The sequence below is a fragment of the Amphiura filiformis genome, chromosome 13 (genome assembly GCF_039555335.1).
Source record: "Amphiura filiformis chromosome 13, Afil_fr2py, whole genome shotgun sequence".
In the NCBI taxonomy this organism is placed as follows: domain Eukaryota; kingdom Metazoa; phylum Echinodermata; class Ophiuroidea; order Amphilepidida; family Amphiuridae; genus Amphiura; species Amphiura filiformis.
Genome location: NC_092640.1, coordinates 33,485,001 through 33,506,849, shown reverse-complemented (window position 1 = coordinate 33,506,849; position 21,849 = coordinate 33,485,001). Strand labels below are relative to the sequence as shown.

At 35.8% G+C, this 21,849-nt stretch overlaps 1 protein-coding gene across 19 annotated transcripts in view; it reads right to left on the bottom strand.

The window, feature by feature from the left end:
• Positions 1 to 21,849, bottom strand: part of LOC140168261 (uncharacterized) — a 71,567-nt gene that overhangs the window by 20,252 nt on the left and 29,466 nt on the right. For 9 of the 19 annotated variants that reach the window (XM_072191595.1, XM_072191597.1, XM_072191598.1 and 6 more), the window contains one exon: positions 17,858 to 20,044. The exons of 2 other annotated variants lie outside the window; for them this stretch is intronic. In XM_072191595.1, the coding sequence (XP_072047696.1) occupies positions 18,490 to 19,860 (1,371 nt within the window). In that variant the 5' untranslated portion in view covers positions 19,861 to 20,044 and the 3' untranslated portion in view covers positions 17,858 to 18,489. Of the gene's footprint in view, positions 1 to 3,344; positions 3,446 to 11,973; positions 12,074 to 17,857; positions 20,045 to 21,849 lie in introns of those variants that run through there. 8 more of the 19 variants (XR_011861174.1, XR_011861175.1, XM_072191605.1 and 5 more) reach the window with 5 other exon arrangements.

The following is a 21,849-nucleotide window of genomic DNA, read 5'->3' as shown; positions in this document are numbered from 1 at the left end:
GGTGGCGCACTGTACGAAAATCTCGATTTTCTCAGAGTTGAAGTAGAAAACCTTTCTAAAACTTCTGTTTTTTGACTAATTTGTCGATGTATTCAGGGAAAAGTGGTTTAATGAAATTCTGTAGACTTATTCTTTATTTCTAAGCAACTCTGACAAATTTCCATTTTTTTTATTGTTCCTGTGAAATCACTGAAAGGGCCTTTAAGGTCATTAAGGGGTCATAAAGGGGTGATATATACATGTACCACAATATACTGCCAAAGCCCCATGGTTCAGCTATGGTGCGATTACCGCTCTAGTTTATGTCCATGAAATGTTTGAAACTCGAGTCATTGAAAACTACAAGCAGTGGGTTTTAATTTGCTCAATTTGGTCCTCGGTTTTGCTTTATAAAAAATGGGGTTAATTTAATAAAAAAAATCATTGCAAAGCTAGGGATGTCTTTGAAAGAAATTAGTAACACCCATGATTACGAACTGTTGTGTTGAGTGGGAGCAAAGTAGCGATTCAATATACAACGTAATAACTCAAGCCGTACAAAGATCAGGCAGAAATCATGTCACTTCATCACATGACCCCTCCCAATGCAATGATTTTCATTTCACTTTCACAGCAAAACATTTTTGACAGTTCTTGCACTTAAAGCAATATTGTAACATTTGCTGAGGACACCCTAAATATTTTTTTAATTCTGGTCTTTACACAATTGTAATGTACTTTAGTAAATTAAGATACTCTGCAAAAATCAAAGACTTTTAGGTGCTGTAGCTTTGTCAAAATCAGAGCTTTTGAATAAACCGTCTTATTAGGCCGAGTCAAAAAACAAACATGTTTAGCGTCCTCACCCTTCCTTTTTTTTAAGATTCTTAAATTGCTTTTTATTTTCTAAAATTTCAGTTATGACTTTTTAAAGAAGACGTTTGAGAAGTTCTATAGCCGTCTATAGCCTTACAAATGTATAAGAAACATTTCAGAAAAGTTGTGTGATCAGTAGAGGAGCCTAACCTACAAGAAAAACAAAATAAAACAGGCCTCCTCCTTTTATTTCCCCAGGTATTGTAGCGTAATCAAGAGCGGACCAAATAGGGGTTTTCCACCATTAATTTTTTTTTCAAAAACCTGGACCCTAAACATGTATCGTTTTTTATTTGGCCTTAAGACGGTTTATTATTACGATGCAAATATTGGTCGAACACATATGCAATGTTCATAACACAGTACGTTCACAACCGAATGAGTAATACACACTGGCGCTGGTAGTAATTTCCAATTTTCTTTGCTTTACCTCAGTTGTTCGGCTCAAAATTAAAGGAGACAGTATGGATTTAAAGGGTTTCTCTGTGAACTATGTGAGTTCTCATGTGGTGTACAATTAAGGCACTTCTGTCGTCAAAACATTTCTGACAGTATTCATGCTGAAAGGGTTTCTCTTGGTTGTGAATTTAGAGAATAACGATAGGAATTTTTATTTTGACTATCCTCTATCGTGTGATAGACGACAGACAGGTCACAGGTCCAATATTTTGAGTACGACGATAAAAATATTGGACCTGCCTGTAAATCTATCATAGGTAGAGGATAGTCAAAATAAAAATTCCTATCGTTTATTCTCATTCTAGACAGTTAAATATTATCTTAATAACTGTAAATTATTTTTAAAGCAAAAATTGAGTTAACATCATAAAAACTCCCTTTTTCTAAAATGAACGAAACTTGTTTACAACTTCACATCTTTTGTTGCAGTACTGCTACCACGCATGAAAGTATTCCTCACTGCGCTCACGCATACAAAGCAATACATACGTGCACCTCTATGAGCGTGTTATGCGTTATCAACACTCATGATGACGTGGGGTCCTCTACGGCCTGATAGACGACTCCGAAAATCATGCGATTGTCCAATCAGATTATGTGTCTACGTAATAGACCACTCCCACTGACTAAGAATCTGGTATGGTTAACAAGGACAATTTTTCTAGCAAATCATTTCTGATAGTATTCACACAGAAAGCGCGTCTCTTTGGTGAGTTCCTTTGTGGCCCACAAGGTAACTTCTGTCAGCAAAACATTTCTAGCACTTATGGGATGTTTCATTAGTATGAGTTCTGATATGAAGTTTAAGACGCCAGTTCTGAGTAAAACATTTCTGACAGTACTCACATTGAAAGGGTTTTTCTTTGGTATGAGTTCTGATATGCCTTTTTAGATGAGCATTCTGACTAAAACATTTCTGACAGTACTCACACAGAAATGACTTCTCTTTGGTATGAGTTCTGATATGCCTTTTGAGATCACAGTTCTGAATAAAACATTTCTGACAGTATTCACACTGAAAGGGTTTCTCTTTGGTATGAGTTCTGATATGGTTTACAAGAACATTTTTTCTAGCAAAACATTTCTGACAGTACTCGCACTGAAAGGGTTTTTCTTTAGTGTGAGTTTTGATGTGGCGTACAAGTTGATTACTGACAATAAAACATTTCTGACAGTACTCACACTGAAAGGGTTTCTCTTTAGTGTGAGTTCTGATGTGACACACAAGGTAGCTTCTGGTAGAAAAATATTTCTGACAATACTCACACTGAAAGGGTTTCTCTTTGGTATGAGTTCTGATATGGGTTTTAAGACTACCGTGCTGACTAAAACATTTCTGACAGAACTCACACTGAAAGGGTTTTTCTTTGGTATGAGTTCTGGTATGTCTTATAAGATCAGAGTTCTGACCAAAACATTTCTGACAGTATTTACACTGAAAGAATTTCTCATTAGTGTGAGTTCTGATGTGTTGCACAAAGTGATTTCTGTCAACAAAACATTTCTCACAGTACTCACACTGATAGGGTGTCCTTTTCTTCAAGCAATTATTAAATTGATACCATAACATCCTGTGGCCATTGAACTGTCTTTGTAGTTCGCCAGTTTTTGACAAGATTTTCTGACAACACACACATTTGCATCTATGGGCTCGTACATATTTAATAAGATGTCTGTTCATGTGGGTTTTCAAATTTGTCAATGACGAATGGTTAAGTGTGCAATATGCACAAGTAAAAGGTTTCAAATGTTTCATTGCCAACATGTATTTACATAGTGACCTTTGGATTAACCCAACAATATTCAAAGATATGTAGATCAAATATAAGGCCAAAAAATATTGTTGTGTTGCCCTCACGTGAGAAAATGTGAAAGTGGGGTCGGACGGTCGGGATTTATTATTTTAAACCTTCAGTTTACAAATCGCCTCAAATTGCCGACCCTGATTTTTCAGGATTTAGGGTTGGTCGGTTGTGTGAGGGCAACACAACAATTTTTTTTTGGCCTAACTGTGTGCACCTCAAACCCACCATGAAAGTCAACTCTAGCATAAATGTCCCGGAGTGAAGCAGCAAGCAATACAAGACCACAGTCCTCCCTGGCTTTTTTTTGTCTCAGTGGATCAATATACCTGAAATGTTAAAACACGTACATTAAAAAACATTCAGTATAATTTTTCAAATTACATTGATTTTATGAGTAGTGACAGGCAGAGATCTTCTGAACAAAATGTGTTGCCTTACTGTTTTATCAAATGATTACTTCACACATGCATTTGATATTTTAAATATCCCATATTTAAATATTCCACCTGAAAGTAGTGCTACTGGCAGTCTATGTAAACCAATTATGGCACAGGAATACAATAGGTAGGTATAAGAATACAATGTGATACAAGAATGCATTATGCCCATATTTAAATATTCCACCTGAAAGTAGTGCTACTGGCAGTCTATGTAAACCAATTATGGCACAGGAATACAATAGGTAGGTATAAGAATACAATGGGATACAAGAATACATTATACTACGAGTTGTTGCAATGCATTAAGCATGGTTTATCAGGTGAACTTAATACGTTCACTTCATACGAAGGAGCACTAAGGCAAAACTGATTGGACCTTTAAAAGGATTCTCCAACAATCATAACATTATGCTATATATGTTAAAAAAATAATTTTCAAGCACGAATCACATGGTTTTATTTAATATAAAATTTATTTATAGTCCATAAAAACGTATAAAACATTCGGCGCTCAACACGCGATATTCAAAATTCCCCCGCCAAATTTGTCTAAGTGCAATGACATAATGGTTATTTGTGCTCAATTGTTGTCAGCTTTCATTTAATACTGGGACGTCTTTGCATTCAACTATTTTTGATATCGCGTGTTGAGAGATGGATGTTTTTATTCCTTTTAAATCAATGTGATTCGTGCTTGATAATTATTTTTCTTACATATAAGGAAAATGTTGTGATTGCCGGAGACATCCTTTTAAATTAACTAAATATGTCGCTAGGAATGCAGACACTGGATCTGCAGTGGATATAAAGTTATGGCAATATAATTTCAGCAAAAAAGCTCAATCATAAAAAGGGTCAAAAGTGTGTGAAGATTAGTCTCATGGTCAATGGCACAGTTCATAAACCTCTATCTAATGATTATCCAGGCCGGATTTCAGACTGGGCTACATGAACCAGGGCCCTAAATATTGCCCTGTGCAGCTTCCTTTTTAGTCTGAAAAACACCATGTTTTGGCCCAAAATAGGGTAATATTGGAAAAGTTTGCTTCCTGTGCCTTGGCTCTTTAATAGAAAAAAATTCACATGTCTTCATTTTGGGCTCAATTAGTCTAAATGTCCTACATATAGTAAAATCGTAACTAAAAAAACCCCATCTCCCTCCCAAATTAAAATGCTTTCACCATTATAAACTAAAATTTGGCCATTTCAGTGCACATGCCTTCCTCACAGTGAGTTTGGGGCCTCCACATTTTGGTAACCCTTACCATAGAAGATTGCTTAATAAGCAATACTTAAGCAATCATGCTAGCAATCACTGATTATTAGCAATAATCTAAGCAATATTAAAAGATCACTAGCCATCATTAGCAATCAATCTAACTATAAGCAATAATAAGCAATATCACATCCTTGGTGAGACATCATGCTAGCAATCGGTCCCATCATAAGCAATCACTGATTGCTAGTGTTAGCAATCACTGATTGCTAGTGTTAGCAATCACTGATTGCTAGTGCTAGCAATCACTAGCTGCCAGCTTAAGCAATCATGATCACATGATAGTTCATGGCCAGGTCAGGTCAACTGATATTTTCAAATTTGCTGTAGACATGAGGTGACATGGCAGTTGTATGGAAATATGCTAGTATTTTAGAGCAAAATTGGAGTCTTACATGGTTTTGGATATTCATAGGAGAATGGTACTAGTATCATAATGTGCTGTAATCTACTGGTAAGTTATTTGATGTGTGTATGCTTAAATGGCCATGCAAGTGGTAAAAATTAATGTAAGGTTATCAATATAATATGATATTGCTGTTGGCTAAGCTGCATGCGTACCCGGTTGGGTGCTAAAGAAAAGTATGTATTGGCTCTTTTCAGGGTCTATATTGCACTATACCATCACAAAAATTTAAATGTGCAAGGATAATGTAATTAATTATAATAAATAGCTTGCATGTACACTAGCTTTTAATTATATTGTATTAGGGGCTGTGCAATATGAGCCCACGGGCAGGGGGGGTAAATGTTTCTAAATGCATGGTGTGCCAAAATTGCCTCCCCCCTTCTTGGCCGGCTAAAAAATTGCCTCCCCCTTTTGCACATGCCAAATGGTTGGGTTCCAAATTTTCAAACTTTAATTAGTCCAGATATATAGGCCTATGATATGATGAGCGTAGCGAGCAGGAAATGTTGCATATTTGAACATTTCTGTAGTGTTTTCAGAAATGTCTTTTATAAGTTGACCTGCAAATGTGTGCCAAAAATTGCTTGTCCCCTCTCTGCCTGCCAAAAATCTTTGCCCCCCCAATTTTACCCTCCCTATGGCTCATAATTATTGGACAGTCCCTTGTACTTCATTTTGTGAAATCATGTGTTGCAATACAGTGAGGGGGTTCACTCTCATACAAAAGTGCTACCAACCCATGTTCACCTCTATTAATTGCACCCTTAAAAATCAAATTTCCACAACATATTTGGACATGTGAAACACATGCAAAATTTTACACTAAATGGCATAGCGAATGTGAAAACATACACCTTAAATGTCATAAACTGATGATGATCTAATTTATATCATAAATGGCATACATAAACTGGGAAATGGGCTAAATAAATATGCATCAAAATGTAACATTTAATTGTGGATGTAATTTATAGGTGGAATATTGCTTTTACAATGTTGAGTTCTTGTACCATACCAGGCAACCGCGATACTAACATCTCTATTTTGATACTGTGAACAAGTCCATTAAAAATCATGTGGTAAGTCATAATAACATGAAAGGAATAGCGATTTGTCACCTAGCAATCAATGTCTTATTTAAGCCATCAATGATGTCTTATTTAAGCCATCAATGATGTCTTATTTAAGCCATCAATGATGTCTTATTTAAGCCATCAATGATGTCTTATTTAAGCCATCAATGATGTCTTATTTAAGCCATCAATGATGCCTTATTTAAGCAATATATTGCTTAGCTCATTTAAATATTTCGCCCATATAACATGCTTAGGTATTGCTTATTTATTGCTTATAAGCAATATATTGCTTATAATTTGCATGGAGTATTCAATGGGAAAATTAAGCAATCAGAGCCTTGTTGATTGCTTATGTTATTGCTTGTTTTTTGGTAAGGGAAATCTGGTCCTGGTAATTACATGGATTGATGACAGATTACAAGGATTATTTCACTTGGGGTTTGCAAGGCCAAGCTGCTGCCTTAGCTTGGGGTAGACAGTCTACCTGAGATGGCTCTTTGGGTACAGGAGTGTCTGGAAACTCACTCTAAATAATTAGCCATTCAAATTTAAATATCAAGTTCAAACTTTTATTTCAACAAGTGAATTTTGAACTACAACTTTTCTACCTTCTTCAATTTCAAGTGTAAACAGTATACCATCTCAAGAATAAACATTTCTGATACCAGTACTAATAAATAACACTCAAGTAAAAACAAATTCGTCCTCATATTGATGTAAAGCATGTGCTATCTGTGCATGGCAAACTTATAAGGGCAATATACCATGTGGTGGTATGGTGACATAAATGTGGGTGTACATGCAAAGGTCAATCGGGCTAGCAACATTGCGTTGTTGGCAGATCATATTGCAATGGTATGGTGACATAATGTGGGTGTATAGTGCCTAATTTGCATAAATCCAAAATGGCCGCTTATGCATGGGTGAAATTTCAAAGTTAGTCCAATCATATTAACAACCATACCAATGTATTGCTCTCCTCATAAAGATTCAGAAAAAGTATAGTTTGACCTGTCTCTGACATATAAACACATCAACAAAAATAAGTCCCCCTCCCAATATTTCGTCATAGCATTGCAAGGTTTCGTTTTGTACCAATAAAACTAACTTTGAAATAATTGAACATTATTGATCATTCAGCCATGCAAATCCTTATCTTGACCATGCAGAGCTCAGCACAGTGAGTGGTAAGATGGTCAGTCTCATTCCTTGTCCCAATACACCTTGCAGTTAACAAACATTGGGTAGACCTACTTTTTGACTTTTGGAACGGGCAGTTTTTGTCTTTAATTAGGGCTCATTCAGCCATGAAGTCATTGACATCTTTCATTTTCACACAACACTTAGCAAACAGTCATATTATTATTTCTCAGTTAGTTTTATTCTATGATGTTATGACCTAATTTTGAGAGGGGGGCTTATTTCTTTTGATATGTTTTAATCCAACTGGTCTCAAATTATTCCTTTGGCAAAAATAAATCAAAATGACAAAAGTTGCATTGTTTTGGATGTTTTGTTACAAAGGTAAGGTCACAAAAGAGGTCAAGGTCAACACAATAATAGAATTTGATCTTTGCCATGCTGCCAAGGTAACAAACCACCTGAGATATGGCAAACTATTCTTTTTCTTAAATGCTTTTGCAAGTGGAACAATATGAGACCATTTTTTACCAAAATCTCAGAATTTGTCACTTTTTGTCCCCCTGTAGAGTCCAAATTTTGACATCTGACCTTTCCCTGTATAACTCAAGAAATGTACATTGAAAATGGTCAAACTATACTTTTTCTGAATATGACAAGAGAAATACAACTAGACATAGCTGTGGTCTAAGACCACGAACACAGCCGTGTTGTGACCCCTTAATGACCTTTGAACCAAAAAATATATGAAAACCTTATAGACATTGGCTAATGTCAATGCATGTGTCCACGTGGCATTACTTTGTCATGTTATTTGTGGCCGAGGGACATTTTAAATGTTTTTCGTCTCAGACCAGAAGTGACCCTTTAATGACCTTTTACCCCATATAAAAAAAATTCCACATATACACTGAGTGACATAAGTTCATGTGTGAATGTACCGTCTCTGTGCTATGTTTTTCTTGGCTGATAAATTTTTTGAAGTTATATCGTTTTATACTGGAAGTGACCCATTAATGACCTTTGACCAAATAAAAAAAATACCACATATACATTAGGTAAACACAATTCATTTGCGGACATACCAGCACTCTCCTATGGTTTTCTTGGCTGATAAAATTTTCGTTTTATACTGGAAGTTACCCCTGAATGACCTTTGACACCAAATAAAAAAATACCACATATACACTGGGTAATCACAATTTATGTGTGAACATACTGTTACTGTCCTATGTTTTTCTTAGCAAATACAAATTTTTGAAAGTTTTTCGTTTAATACCGTAAATGATCTCTTAATGACCTTTGACCCCAAATCTGTGAGGACCTCATAGACACTGGGTAATAACAATACATGTGTGCAAGTGGCGTCACTGTCCTACGTAATCTGTGGGAGAAGCATTTTGAGTTGAAATCACGTTTTTGACCACTATGAACCTTGCGTGACATGTGACATGTAGGGTCATGGTCAATGATGGTTGTGACCAAGTTAGGTCAAAATCGGTGTAAGCATGTGAGTGCTAGAGCAAATGTAATGGTCACCAGCAACCAATATTGAAAGACATTTAAAAGCCATCACTTGAAAAAATAGACCTGGAAGTGAGCGTCTAACTGACCAGTTGTAGTCCTATTTTAGGGCAGATCATTCCTCTAGTTTATAAAACCAAAAGATTACATAGAACAACTTTTGTTATTGTTTCTAGAAGGTTTTAAGTCCATTTCACCTGTTTCCAATATAAACTTGCATTCAGTTTTTTTGTGTCCATGTGAAATGTTTGAAATTGGAGTCATTGGAACCTACAAGCCAAGCAGGGTTTTTTAATTTGCTCAATTTGGTCCTCGATTTTGCTTCATAAAAAGATTTTGATGAAAAATCATTGCAAAGCTAGGGATGTCTTTGAAAAAATTTAGTAACACCCATGATTACGAACTGTTGTGTTGAGTGGGAGCAGGGTAGGGATTCAATATACAACATAATAACACAGCCTTACAAAAATCAGGCAAAAATCATGTCACTTCATCACATGACCCCTCCCAATGCAATGATTTTCATTTCACTTTGGTATGAGTTCTTATGTGGTATGCGAGGGCATTACTTACAGCAAAACATTTTTGACAGTTCTTGCACTTGAAGCCATATTGTAACATTTGCTGAGGACGCCCTAAATATTTTTTTTAAATTATGTTTTTACACGATTGCAATGTACTTTAGTAAACTAAGATGACCTGCAAAAATCAAGACTTTAGGTGCTAGAGATTTGTTACAATCAGAGATTTTAAGAAAAAAAAAGATTTATTATTACGATGGAAATATTGAACATGTATGCGATGTTCATAACACAGTATGTACACACCGAAGGAGTAACACACACAAATTCCAATTTTCTTTGCTTTCCCTCAGTTGTTCGGCTCAAAATTAAAAGGTAAAAGCTAACATTTTATAGAAAAGAAATACTAATCTATTTTTTACAGAAATGTTACAATATTGCTTTAAAGGGTTTCTCTGTGAATTATGTGAGTTCTGTGTCGCGTACAAAAATGAACTACTTTCATGCTGAAAGGGTTTCTCTTCGGTGTGAATTCTGATATGGTTAACAAGGACACTTTTTGTAACTGAAAGAGCGTCTCTTTAGTGAGTTTTTTGTGGCCCACAAGGTAACTTCTGCCGGCAAAACATTTCTAGTACTTATAGGGTGTTTCTTTAGTATGAGTTCTGATATGAAGTTTAAGACACCAGTTCTGACTAAAATATTACTGACAGTACTCATACTGAAAGGGTTTTTCTTTGGTATGAGTTCTGATATGGTTTACAATGACATTTCTTCTAGCAAAACATTTCTGGCAGTGCTCGCACTGAAAGGGTTTCTCTTTAGTGTGAGTTCTGATGTGGCACACAAGGTAACTTGTCTGCCGGCAAAACATTTCTAGCACTTATAGGGTGTTTCTTTAGTATGGGTTCTGATATGAAGTTTAAGACACCAGTTCTGACTAAAATATTACTGACAGTACTCATACTGAAAGGGTTTTTCTTTGGTATGAGTTCTGATATGCGTTTTTAGATGAAAGTTATGACTAAAAAATTTCTGACAGTAGTCACACTGAAAGGGTTTCTCTTTGGTATGAGTTCTGATATGCCATTTAAGACTGCTGTTCTGACTAAAACATTTCTGACAGTACTCACACTGAAAGGGCTTTTCTTTGGTATGAATTCTGATATGAATCTTTAGATGAGAGCCATGACTAAAATATTTCTAAGAGTACTCACACGGAAAGGGTTTCTCTTTGGTATGAGTTTTGATATGCCATTTTAGACTGCTGTTCTGACTAAAACATTTCTGACAGTAATCACACTGAAAGGGTTTCTCTTTGGTATGAGTTCTGATATGGTTTACAAGAACATTTTTTCTAGCAAAACATTTCTGACAGTACTCACACTGAAAGGGTTTCTCTTTGGTATGAATTCTGATATGCCGTTTCAGAAGAAAGTTATGACTAAAACATTTCTGACACTACTCACACTGAAAGGGTTTTTCTTTGGTGTGAGTTCTGATATGCCATTTAAGATTGCTGTTCTGACTAAAGCATTTCTGACAGTACTCACACTGAAAGGGTTTCTCTTTGGTATGAGTTCTGATATGGGTGTTAAGACTACCGTGCTGACTAAAACATTTCTGACAGAACTCACACTGAAAGGGTTTTTCTTTGGTATGAGTTCTAATATGTCTTATAAGATAAGAGTTCTGACCAAAACATTTCTGACAGTATTCACACTGAAAGAATTTCTCATTAGTGTGAGTTCTGATGTGTTGCACAAAGTGATTTTTGCGAACAAAACATTTCTCACAGTACTCACACTGAAAGGGGTTTTTTTTGGTATGAGTTCTGATATGGCATTTAAGACTGCTATTCTGACTAAAACATTTCTGACAGTACTCACACTGAAAGGGTTTCTCTTTGGTATGAGTTCTGATATGGGTTTTAAGACTACCGTGCTGACTAAAACATTTCTGACAGAACTCACACTGAAAAGGTTTTTCTTTGGTATGAGTTCTGATATGTCTTTTAAGATTAGAGTTCTGACCAAAACATTTCTGACAGTATTCACACTGAAAGAATTTCTCATTAGTGTGAGTTCTGATGTGTTGCACAAAGTGATTTCTGTCAACAAAACATTTCTCACAGTACTCGCACTGATAGGGTGTCCTTTTCTTCAAGCAATTATTAAATTGATACCATAACATCCTGTGGCAATTGAACTGTCTTTGTAGTTCGCCAGTTTTTGACAAGATTTTCTGACAACACATACATTTGCATCTATGGGCTCGTACATATTTAATAAGATGTCTGTTAATGTGGGTTTTTCAAATTTGGCAAAGATGAATGGTTGAGTGTGCAATATGCACAAGTAAAAGGTTTCAAACGTTTCATTGCCAACATGTATTTACATAGTGAACTTTGGATTAACCCAACAATATTTAATGTGGATCAAATATAACTGTGTGCATCTCAAACCCACCATGAAAGTCAACTCTAGCATAGATGTCCCGGAGTGAAGCAGCAAGCAATACAAGACCACGGTCCTCACTGGCTTCTTTTGTCTCAGTGGATCAATATATCTGAAATGTTAAAACAACATTAAAAAACATTCAGTATCATTTTTTGAATTACATTGATTTTATGAGTAGTGACAGGCAAGAGATCTTCTGAACAAAATGTGTTGCCTTACTGTTCTATCAAATGATCACTTCACACATGCATTTGATATTTTAAATAGCCCATATTTAAATATTCCACCTGAAAGTAGTGCTACTGGCAGTCTATGTAAACCAATTATGTTTCTGACTTGTTTGTCCTCATTTGGGGCCTGTTTGACATTGATATGAGGGTATTAATCATGAACATGAACATTGAATTGAAAATCCAAAAACAAGTATACATGTGCTTTGATCTTGAAAATTAACTTTTGTACATTAATCTTTGTTCATGGATACCCACTGGTCAGTGAACAATGCCCCCAGGCACAGGAATACAATGGGTAGGTATAAGAATACAATGCAATACATTGCATTGTATCAACATATCCACAGCAAAATACCGGTCCTCACTAATTAGTGTATTTAATTTCCAGTTAGTGTATTTAAGATAAAACCTGTGATTTACCTGACAACAAATAAATTTTTCTTGCAATAGAAATATCATATGGGATACTGATATGGTAGGCCGCTACCCCCGGCCGCTACCGCCACAACGTGGAGGTGCTACGCGTAGCTGACTTTTTGCTCCGTGGAGCCAAATTGACCAATCATGATCATGTTAAAGTTTTTCATTACTCGGAGGTAAAACTGACCAATCAAGTACGACTTACTCATTACGTGAAGCGAATTTATTCATTAAGAATTTGCCAGACGAAGCGCCACGTAGTTGCAAGATATCCTCGGTCACGAAAGTTATGATTCAAAAAGTAGTCTATGAAAAGTACGAACCGACTTATTATTGAGATGGACATGCACTCATAAGAAACTCATACAGTATTGTACATAACTATATAGCTAGGCAGAGTGGTGGTAAACCATGCACAAAGTTCTGCGATCTGCAGTGTATCGCCCGGAGCTAATTTGTATAACTTGCGTGGTGTGGCTTGCGGAATTCGACCTTCAGCAAACTGCAAACCAGTTCGGATTTACTTTATATACTAGTAGTAGGCCATACATAGTGTAGTTACTGTCCGTTTTCCTATACACAATACTCAGTGCGCTCACCTTTGACGCGTGACCTCTACAAACAGTGTATGTTAGAAGTATAGGCCATTGCCTAGTTGATGTCACTGTGTAAAAAATAACCGGTCAATATTTAAAGTATTCTCTGCAATTCTAGGAAATATAGTTTTGTAACATGTCCTAAATTTTTAGCTAATTTAGGTGTTTGGAAATATTGGTACTTTTGTGTTTAAGGAAGGATATTTAAACGACAGATAACACCATATCATTTTATTTGCCAGCAAAAAGACACATATACATATAAAATATTGCACAATATCAAAATTACACATAAATATATAAATTACACATGCAAAGATATAAAAATGTAAGCCATGGAAGGTGATAAAGCAAGAAATTGAAATTGAATTGACCCATGTTGGAGAAAATAGAGAGATGGCATGCCTTAACCAGGAACAATTTAACAAAGGACAAGAGAACCCCTGGCAGGGATAGCCAGATAGTGACAAAGTCACTTTCAAAGTGGCTAAACCTTAATTGATTCCCACAAGAACACAGACAATCAGCACAGGGGAACAGGGCAAAGGATGAATCTACCTACATTCTCCAACATAAGATGAGGCGTGATAATACAATGTAAGCACAACCTTTAGATAAAAAAAAAATAAGCCTAAGCCCAACTAAAAACTATTTTGAATTCCAGCTAATTGTTTTGAAATGTTTTTTTATTTTTTCCAGGAAATTAAATATACTAAACAAGAATTGGTCTTTGAGAGATGGAGGAAGTTGATCAAAATAAACTGGAAAACGATTGAAGACAGTGTATTTAAAACTATCGGTTCTAGCATAAGAATGGGAGAACTTAAGAGAATTACTATGACGAGTATTGATGGAAATATACTCCAAAGGATCAATATCATGCTTGCAGTAAAAACACTTGGCAATAAAAAGAAATAGCAAGATAATTGTATCTATTGCACACAGACATCAGACCTAGTTTTTCAAGGCGTACACCATACTCAAGCTCTCCCCTGGGTGCTGGAATACAGGCACGTGCCAGACGTCCCTGTATTTTTTCCAAGGATTTTAAGTGTCCACTTTGGTGTGGAAGCCAGGCTGGGATACCATATTCAAGAATTGGACGGCAGAGGGAGGTATATAATTTGACCAAAATATCTGGATCATTGCAGCGGACCAGTCGCCTAATAAATCCCAAAAGACGCGAGGTTCTTGAAGTGACTGATTTAACATGGTCCCACCATTTCAGATTTGAAGAAATCATAATGCCGAGATATTTATAACTATGAACTACACCTAAGGGTTTGTTAAGTAAGGTGTACTGTGGAGTGGATCTATTAACACCAACTCTCCTGGACAATCTCATAACCTTGCACTTGTCTGGATTTAAAGACATTTTGTTAATATTGCACCAGTTTACTATACTGTCAAGATCATTTTGGACAGTGTTGATGTCATCTTCCGCCTGGATGGGTCTGTACAGGAGCGTGTCATCAGCATATTGGGGGAGCGATGAGCTAACAAAATTTGGCAAGTCCAAAACAAAGAGATTAAACAACAAAGGCCCCAGGACAGAACCCTGAGGGACCCCGGACTCAACAGAAACCCAATTTGACGATGCCCCTCGGAATTTGAAGAAAAAATATGAAGAAAGTATTTCTAAACCGTGTTAAATCATTAAGCTTCTCATTATCAAGAACGCTGGTTAACAATAAGCAGACTATTGTCTCATTTCGTAAACAAAAGCCCACAGTATTGATAGCTTGCGTTCGCTTTATAATCGTTCACCCAACTGAAACTATAATACCAGCTCATTGCTCATTGCACAGGTAAAACAGACACAAGTGCAGTGTGTATTTAACCAGAGAAGATCTGATGTAACATAGTTGAGCTGTTTTCATTGAGTGTTATCTTGGTTTAATAGCTTTTAATGGGGTTTAAGTCCTTCAAAGCTCGTGGTGAATTCTACTGTAGACATGACTGCATCATGATTATTTTAAAGTCAACAACATTCAACAATATGATCACCGTGATAGTATGACAGTATCAGTACCGTGGGTGTCAGTGATTCTGGCCCGACACAGTAGACAAACAAACAAACAAACACGCCACACACATGACACATGCATGCAAGGTAACATTGACTATACACTAATCAAACAATGGTATTGATCCTGTACAACTGGTCGTGGTTTATTTACAATAGATTCATTTAAAATCCCCATAGTAAACATTAATTTTGGCAAGAGTTTTCTCTTTCTGGAACGAGGATGCATCCACTGGCTCTGCGTAATGAAAATATCTAACATAATTGGTCAATTTAGCTCCGCGAAGCGAAAAGTAAGCTACGCGTAGCAGCTCCACGTTGTGGCGGTCACGGCCAGCCATATACTGATCATGCGAAAATCGTAAAAACATAGAATAGAAACAGTGTGGCAGGCTCTCAAAATCTCGAATTGTATGCTTAGCCTGAGTCGCTCGGCCTATCTCGAACAAAATCACCATGCGTAGCTGTTGAAAAACGTGAGGATTCATCGTACTATCACAGCAATTTTTGACACGAAGAAATAGGGACGATGACGGTGTGTGTCCTACATGAGTAAAATCGTAACTAAAAAAACCTCATCTCCCTCCCAAATTAAAATGCTTTCACCATCACATCATATACATAAACTAAAATTTGGCCATTTCAGTGCACATGCCTTCCTCAGTGTGAGAAAGGGGTCTCCACATTTTGGTAAATCTGGTCCTGGTAAATACATGGATGACAGATTACAAGGATTACTTCACTTGGGGTTTATTTACAATGCCAAGCTGCTGCCTTAGCTTGGGGTAGACAGTCTACCTGAGACGGCTCTTTGGGTACAGGAGTGTATGGAAACTCACTCTAAATAATTAGCCATTCAAATTTAAATTTCAAGTTCAAACTTTTATTTCAGCAAGTGAATTTTGAACTACAACTTTTCTACCTTCTTCAATTTCAAGTGTAAACAGTATACCATCTCTAGAATAAACATTTCTGATACCATGCAGTACTAATAAATAACACTCAAGTAAAAACAAATTCGTCCTCATATTGATGTAAAGCATGTGCCATCTGTGCACGGCTAACTTACAAGGGCAATATACCATGTGGTGGTATGGTGACATGTGGGTGTACATGCAAAGGTCAATTGGGCTAGCAACATTGCGTTGTTGGCAGATCATATTGCAATGGTATGGTGACATGTGGGTGCATAGTGACTAATTTGCATCAATCCAAAATGGCCGCTTATACATGGGTGAAATTTCAAAGTTAGTCCAATCTTATTAACAACCATACCAATGTATTGCTCTCCTCAAAAAGATTCAGAAAAAGTATAGTTTGACCTGTCTCTGACATATAAACACATCAACAAAAATAAGTCCCCCTCCCTATATTTCGTCATAGCATTGCAAGGTTTTGTTTTGTACCAATAAAACTAACTTTGAAATAATTGAACATTATTGATCATTCAGCCATGCAAATCCTCATCTTGATCACGCAGAGCTCAGCACAGAGAGTGGTAAGATGGTCAGTCTCATTCCTTGTCCCAATACACCTTGCAGTTAACAAGCATGATAGGGTAGACCTACTTTGTGACTTTTGGAACGGACAGTTTTTTGTCTTTAATTAGGGCTCATTCAGCCATGAAGTCATTGACATCTTTCATTTTCACACAACACTTAGCAAACAGTCATATAATTATTTCTCAGTTAGTTTTATTGGTACAAAATTTTATTCTATGATGTTATGACGTAATTTTGAGAGGGGGACTTATTTCTTTTGATGTGTTTAGTTCTTGAATATACAACATAATACAAAAATCAGGCAGAAATCATGTCACTTCATCACATGACCCCTCCTAATGCAATCATTTTCATTTCACTTTGGTATGAGTTCTTATGTGGTATGCGAGGGCATTACTTACAGCAAAACATTTTTGACAGTTTTTGCACTAAAAGCCATATTGTAGCATTTGCTGAGGACGCCCTAAATATTTTTTTAAATTCTGGTTTTTACACGATTGCAATGTACTTTTGTTAACTAAGATACCCTGCAAAAATCAAGACACTTTAGGTGCTAGAGCTTTGTTACAATCAGAGATTTTAAGAAATAAAAGAAGGTTTATTATTACGATGAAAATATTAGTTGAAGGAGTAATACACACTGATGCTGGTAATAAATTCCAATTTTCTTTGCTTTCCCTCAATTGATCAGCTCAAAATTAAAAGGAGATGTATCTGACAGTAAAAGCTAACATTTTATAGAAAAGAAATACTAATCTATTTTTTACAGAAATGTTACAATATTGCTCTGAAGAGTTTCCCTGTGAACTATGTTGGCTCTAGTGTGGCGTACAAAGGCACTTCTGTCATCAAAACACATCTTACAGTATTCACGCTGAAAGGGTTAATCTTTGTTATGAATTCTGATATGGTTAAGGGATGGGGTATGAACGTTTGGACAGTATTTATTGTGGGACATTAGAGCACATCAGACATATCAAATTGCATTCTGAATACGAAGAATGTCCTTCTGATATCAAATAATTTTGATTTTTTTTTTTTAATTAGCAATTTAATACACATTTTATGGCAAATCATTAAAATTGATATTTTTGATATTTAACAGTACTCAAGTAAACTTTACAAATCTGATGATTTATACAAATCTGAAGATTTATACTTAAAGTGAATGTAGGTGGGATGAAAAGCCGACAAAAATTTTGACCTTTCGTATTGGAGATATGGATATTTTTCCCCGAAACACAAAAAAAAATTAGGCCTTTTTGGGAAAAAAATCCATATCTTCAATATGAAAGGTCAAAATTTTCAATTGACCGTCGGCTTTTCTTCCCAGCTACATACACTTTAAGAATATATCATTAGATTTAGATAATTTACTTCGAGGACTGTTATATATCAAAATTTTGAAAAAATATAAAATTTTTATAATTTGTCATAAAATTTGTATTATATTGCGATTTTCAAAAAATGAAAATTATTTGATATCAGAAAGACATGATTCGTACACAGAATGCAATTCGAAATGTCTGAGGTGCTCTCATGTCCCACAAAAAATACTGTCGAAACACAATAAACGCTCATTCTAGATCCCTTTAAACAAGGAAATTTTTCTTGCAAAACATTTCTGACAGTATTCACACTGAAAGAGTGTCTCTGGCGAGTTCTGTTGGCGCATAAGGTAACTTCTGTCAGCAAAACATTTCTAGCAATTATAGGGCGTTTCTTTAGTATGAGTTCTGATATGAAGTTTAAGACAGCGGTTCTGACAACATTTCTGACAGTACTCGTATTGAAAGGGTTTTTTCTTTGATGTGAGTTCTGATATGCTTTTTGAGAGCACACTTCTGACTAAAACATTTCTGACAGTACTCGCACTGAAAGGGTTTCTCTTTGGTATGAGTTCTGATATGGTTTACAAGGACATTTCTTTTAGCAAAACATTTCTGACAGAACTCACACTGATAGGGTTTCTCTTTAGTGTGAGTTCTGATGTGACACACAAGGTAACTTCTATCAGCAAAATGTTTCTGACAGAACTCACATTGAAAGGGTTTCTCTTTAGTATGAATTCTGATATGCCTTTTTAGAACAAAGTTATGACTAAAAGATTTCTGACAGTACTCACACTGAAAGGGTTTCTCTTTGGTATGAGTTCTGATATGCCATTTAAGATGGATGTTCTGACTAAAACATTTCTGACAGTACTCACACTGAAAGGGTTTCTCTTTGGTATGAGTTCTGATATGCGTTTTTAGATGAGAGTTATGACTAAAACATTTCTGACAGAAGTCACACTGAAAGGGTTTCTCTTTGGTATGAGTTCTGATATGCCATTTAAGACTGCAGTTCCGACTAAAACATTTCTGACAGTACTCACACTGAAAGGGTTTCTCTTTGGTATGAGTTCTGATATGCCTTTTTAGATGAGAGTTCAAACTAAAACATTTCTGACAGTACTCGCACTGAAAGGGTTTTTCTTTAGTGTGAGTTTTGATGTGGCATCCAAGTTGAGTACTGAAAGTAAAACATTTCTGACAGTACTCACACTGAAAGGGTTTCTCTTTAGTGTGAATTCTAGTGTGCTTCACAAGGTAGCTTCTGGTAGCAAAACATTTCTGACAGTACTCACACTGAAAGGGTTTCTCTTTGGTATGAGTTCTGATATGGCTCTTAAGAGTATTCATCTGACTAAAACATTTCTGACAGAACTCACACTGAAAGGGTTTTTCTTTGGTATGAATTCTGATATGTCTTATAAGATAAGAGTTATGACTAAAACATTTCAGACAGTATTTACACTGTAAGAATTTCTCATTAGTGTGAGTTCTGATGTGTTGCACAAAGTGATTTCTGTCAACAAAACATATCTCACAGTACTCACACTGATAGGGTGTCATTTTCTTCAAGCAATTATTAAATTGATACCATAACATCCTGTGGCTATTGAACTGTCTTTGCAGCTTGCCAGTTTTTGTCAAGATTTTCTGACAACACAGATATTTGCATCTATGGGCTCGTACGTATTTAATAAGATGTCTGTTCAAGTGGGTTTTCAAATTTGCCAAAGATGAATGATTGAGCGTGCAATATGTACAAGTAAATGGTTTCAAACGTTTCATTGCCAATAAGTATTTACATTACAGAACTTTAAACACAACAATATTCAAAGTGTATATATTAAGTGTCTGTGAGCACTAAAAACCCACCATGAAAGTCAACTCTAGCATAAATGTCCTGGAGTGAAGCAGCAAGCAATACAAGACCACAATCCTCACTGGCTTTTTTGTCTCAGTGGATCAAAATCTGAAATGTAAACACAACAACAAAAAAATTTAGTATAATTTTTCAAATAACATTGATTTTATAGGTAGAGACAGACAGAGATCTTCTGAACAAAATGTGTTGCTTAACTGTTCTATCACATGATCACTTCATACATGCATTTGATATTTTAAATAGCCCATATTTAAATGTTCCAGCTGAAAGTGGTGCTAATGGGGATTTAGGGCAATTGTTTCTGACTCGTTTGTCCTCATTTGGGGCCTCTTTGACATGATTGATATGAGGGTATTAATCATGAACATTGGAACATAGAACTGAAAATGCCCCCCCAAACAACTGCAAGTTTTATTTCTATACCCTAGATAAGCATTGGCATGAGCTTACTCCCAAAGGAAGTAAATGTTCTTTCTCAAATGACCAAAATATGTTTGAGATACCCTATTCATGCTATATGTACACACGTACAGTGCTTTGATCTTGAAAATGACACTTTGTACATTAATCTTTGTTCACAGATACCCACTGGTCAATAAACAATGCCCCCCCAGCTCATAAAATTCAGAAAAAGTACAGTTTGACCTGTCTCTGACATATAAACACATCAACAAAAATAAGTCCCCCTCCCTATATTTCGTCATTGCATTGCAAGGTTTCGTTTTGTACCAATAAAACTAGCTTTGAAATAATTGAACATTATTGATCATTCAGCCATGCAAATCCTCATCTTAATCATGCAGACCTCAGCACAGTGAGTGGTAAGATGGTCAGTCTCATTCCTTGTCCACCTTGCAGTTAACAAGCATAGGGTAGACCTACTTTGTGACTGTTGGAACGGGCAGTTTTTGTCTTTAATTAGGGCTCATTCAGACATGAAGTCATTGACATCTTTCATTTTCACACAACACTTAGCAAACAGTCATATAATTATTTCTCAGTTAGTTTTATTGGTACAAAATTTTATTTTATGATGTTATGACGTAATTTTGAGAGGGGGACTTATTTCTTTTGATGTGTTTAGTTCTTGAATATACAACATAATAACTCAGCCTTACAAAAATCAGGGAGAAATCATGTCACTTCATCAAATGACCCCTCCCAATGCAATGATTTTCATTTCATTTCATGTGGTATGCGAGGGCATTACTTACAGCAAAACATTTTTGACAGTTCTTGCACTAAAAGCCATATTGTAACATTTGCTGAGGAGGAGGCCCTAAATATTTTTTTAAATTCTGGTTTTTACACGATTGCAATGTACTTTAGTAAACTAAGATACACTGCAAAAATCAAGACTTTAGGTGCTAGAGCTTTGTTACAGAGATTTTAAGAAAAGAAGGTTTATTATTAGGATGAAAATATTGGTTGAACACGTATGCGATGTTCATAAAAACAGTTTGTACACACCGAAGGAGTAATACACACTGATGCTTGTAGTAAATTCCAATTTTCTTTGCTTTCCGTCAGTTGTTCGGCTCAAAATTAAAAGGAGACGTATCTGACAGTAAAAGCTAACATTTTATAGAAAAGAAATATTAATCTATTTTTTACAGAAATGTTACAATATTGCTTTAAAGGCTTTCTCTGTGAACTATGTGGGTTCTAGTGTGGCGTACAAAGGCACTTCTGTCATCAAAACACATCTTACAGTATTCACGCTGAAAGGGTTAATCTTTGTTATGAATTCTGATATGGTTAAGGGATGGGGTATGAACGTTTGGACAGTATTTATTTTGGGACATTAGAGCACATCAGACATATCGAATTGCATTCTGAATACGAAGAATGTCCTTCTGATATCAAATAATTTTTGATTTTTTTGAAATTTG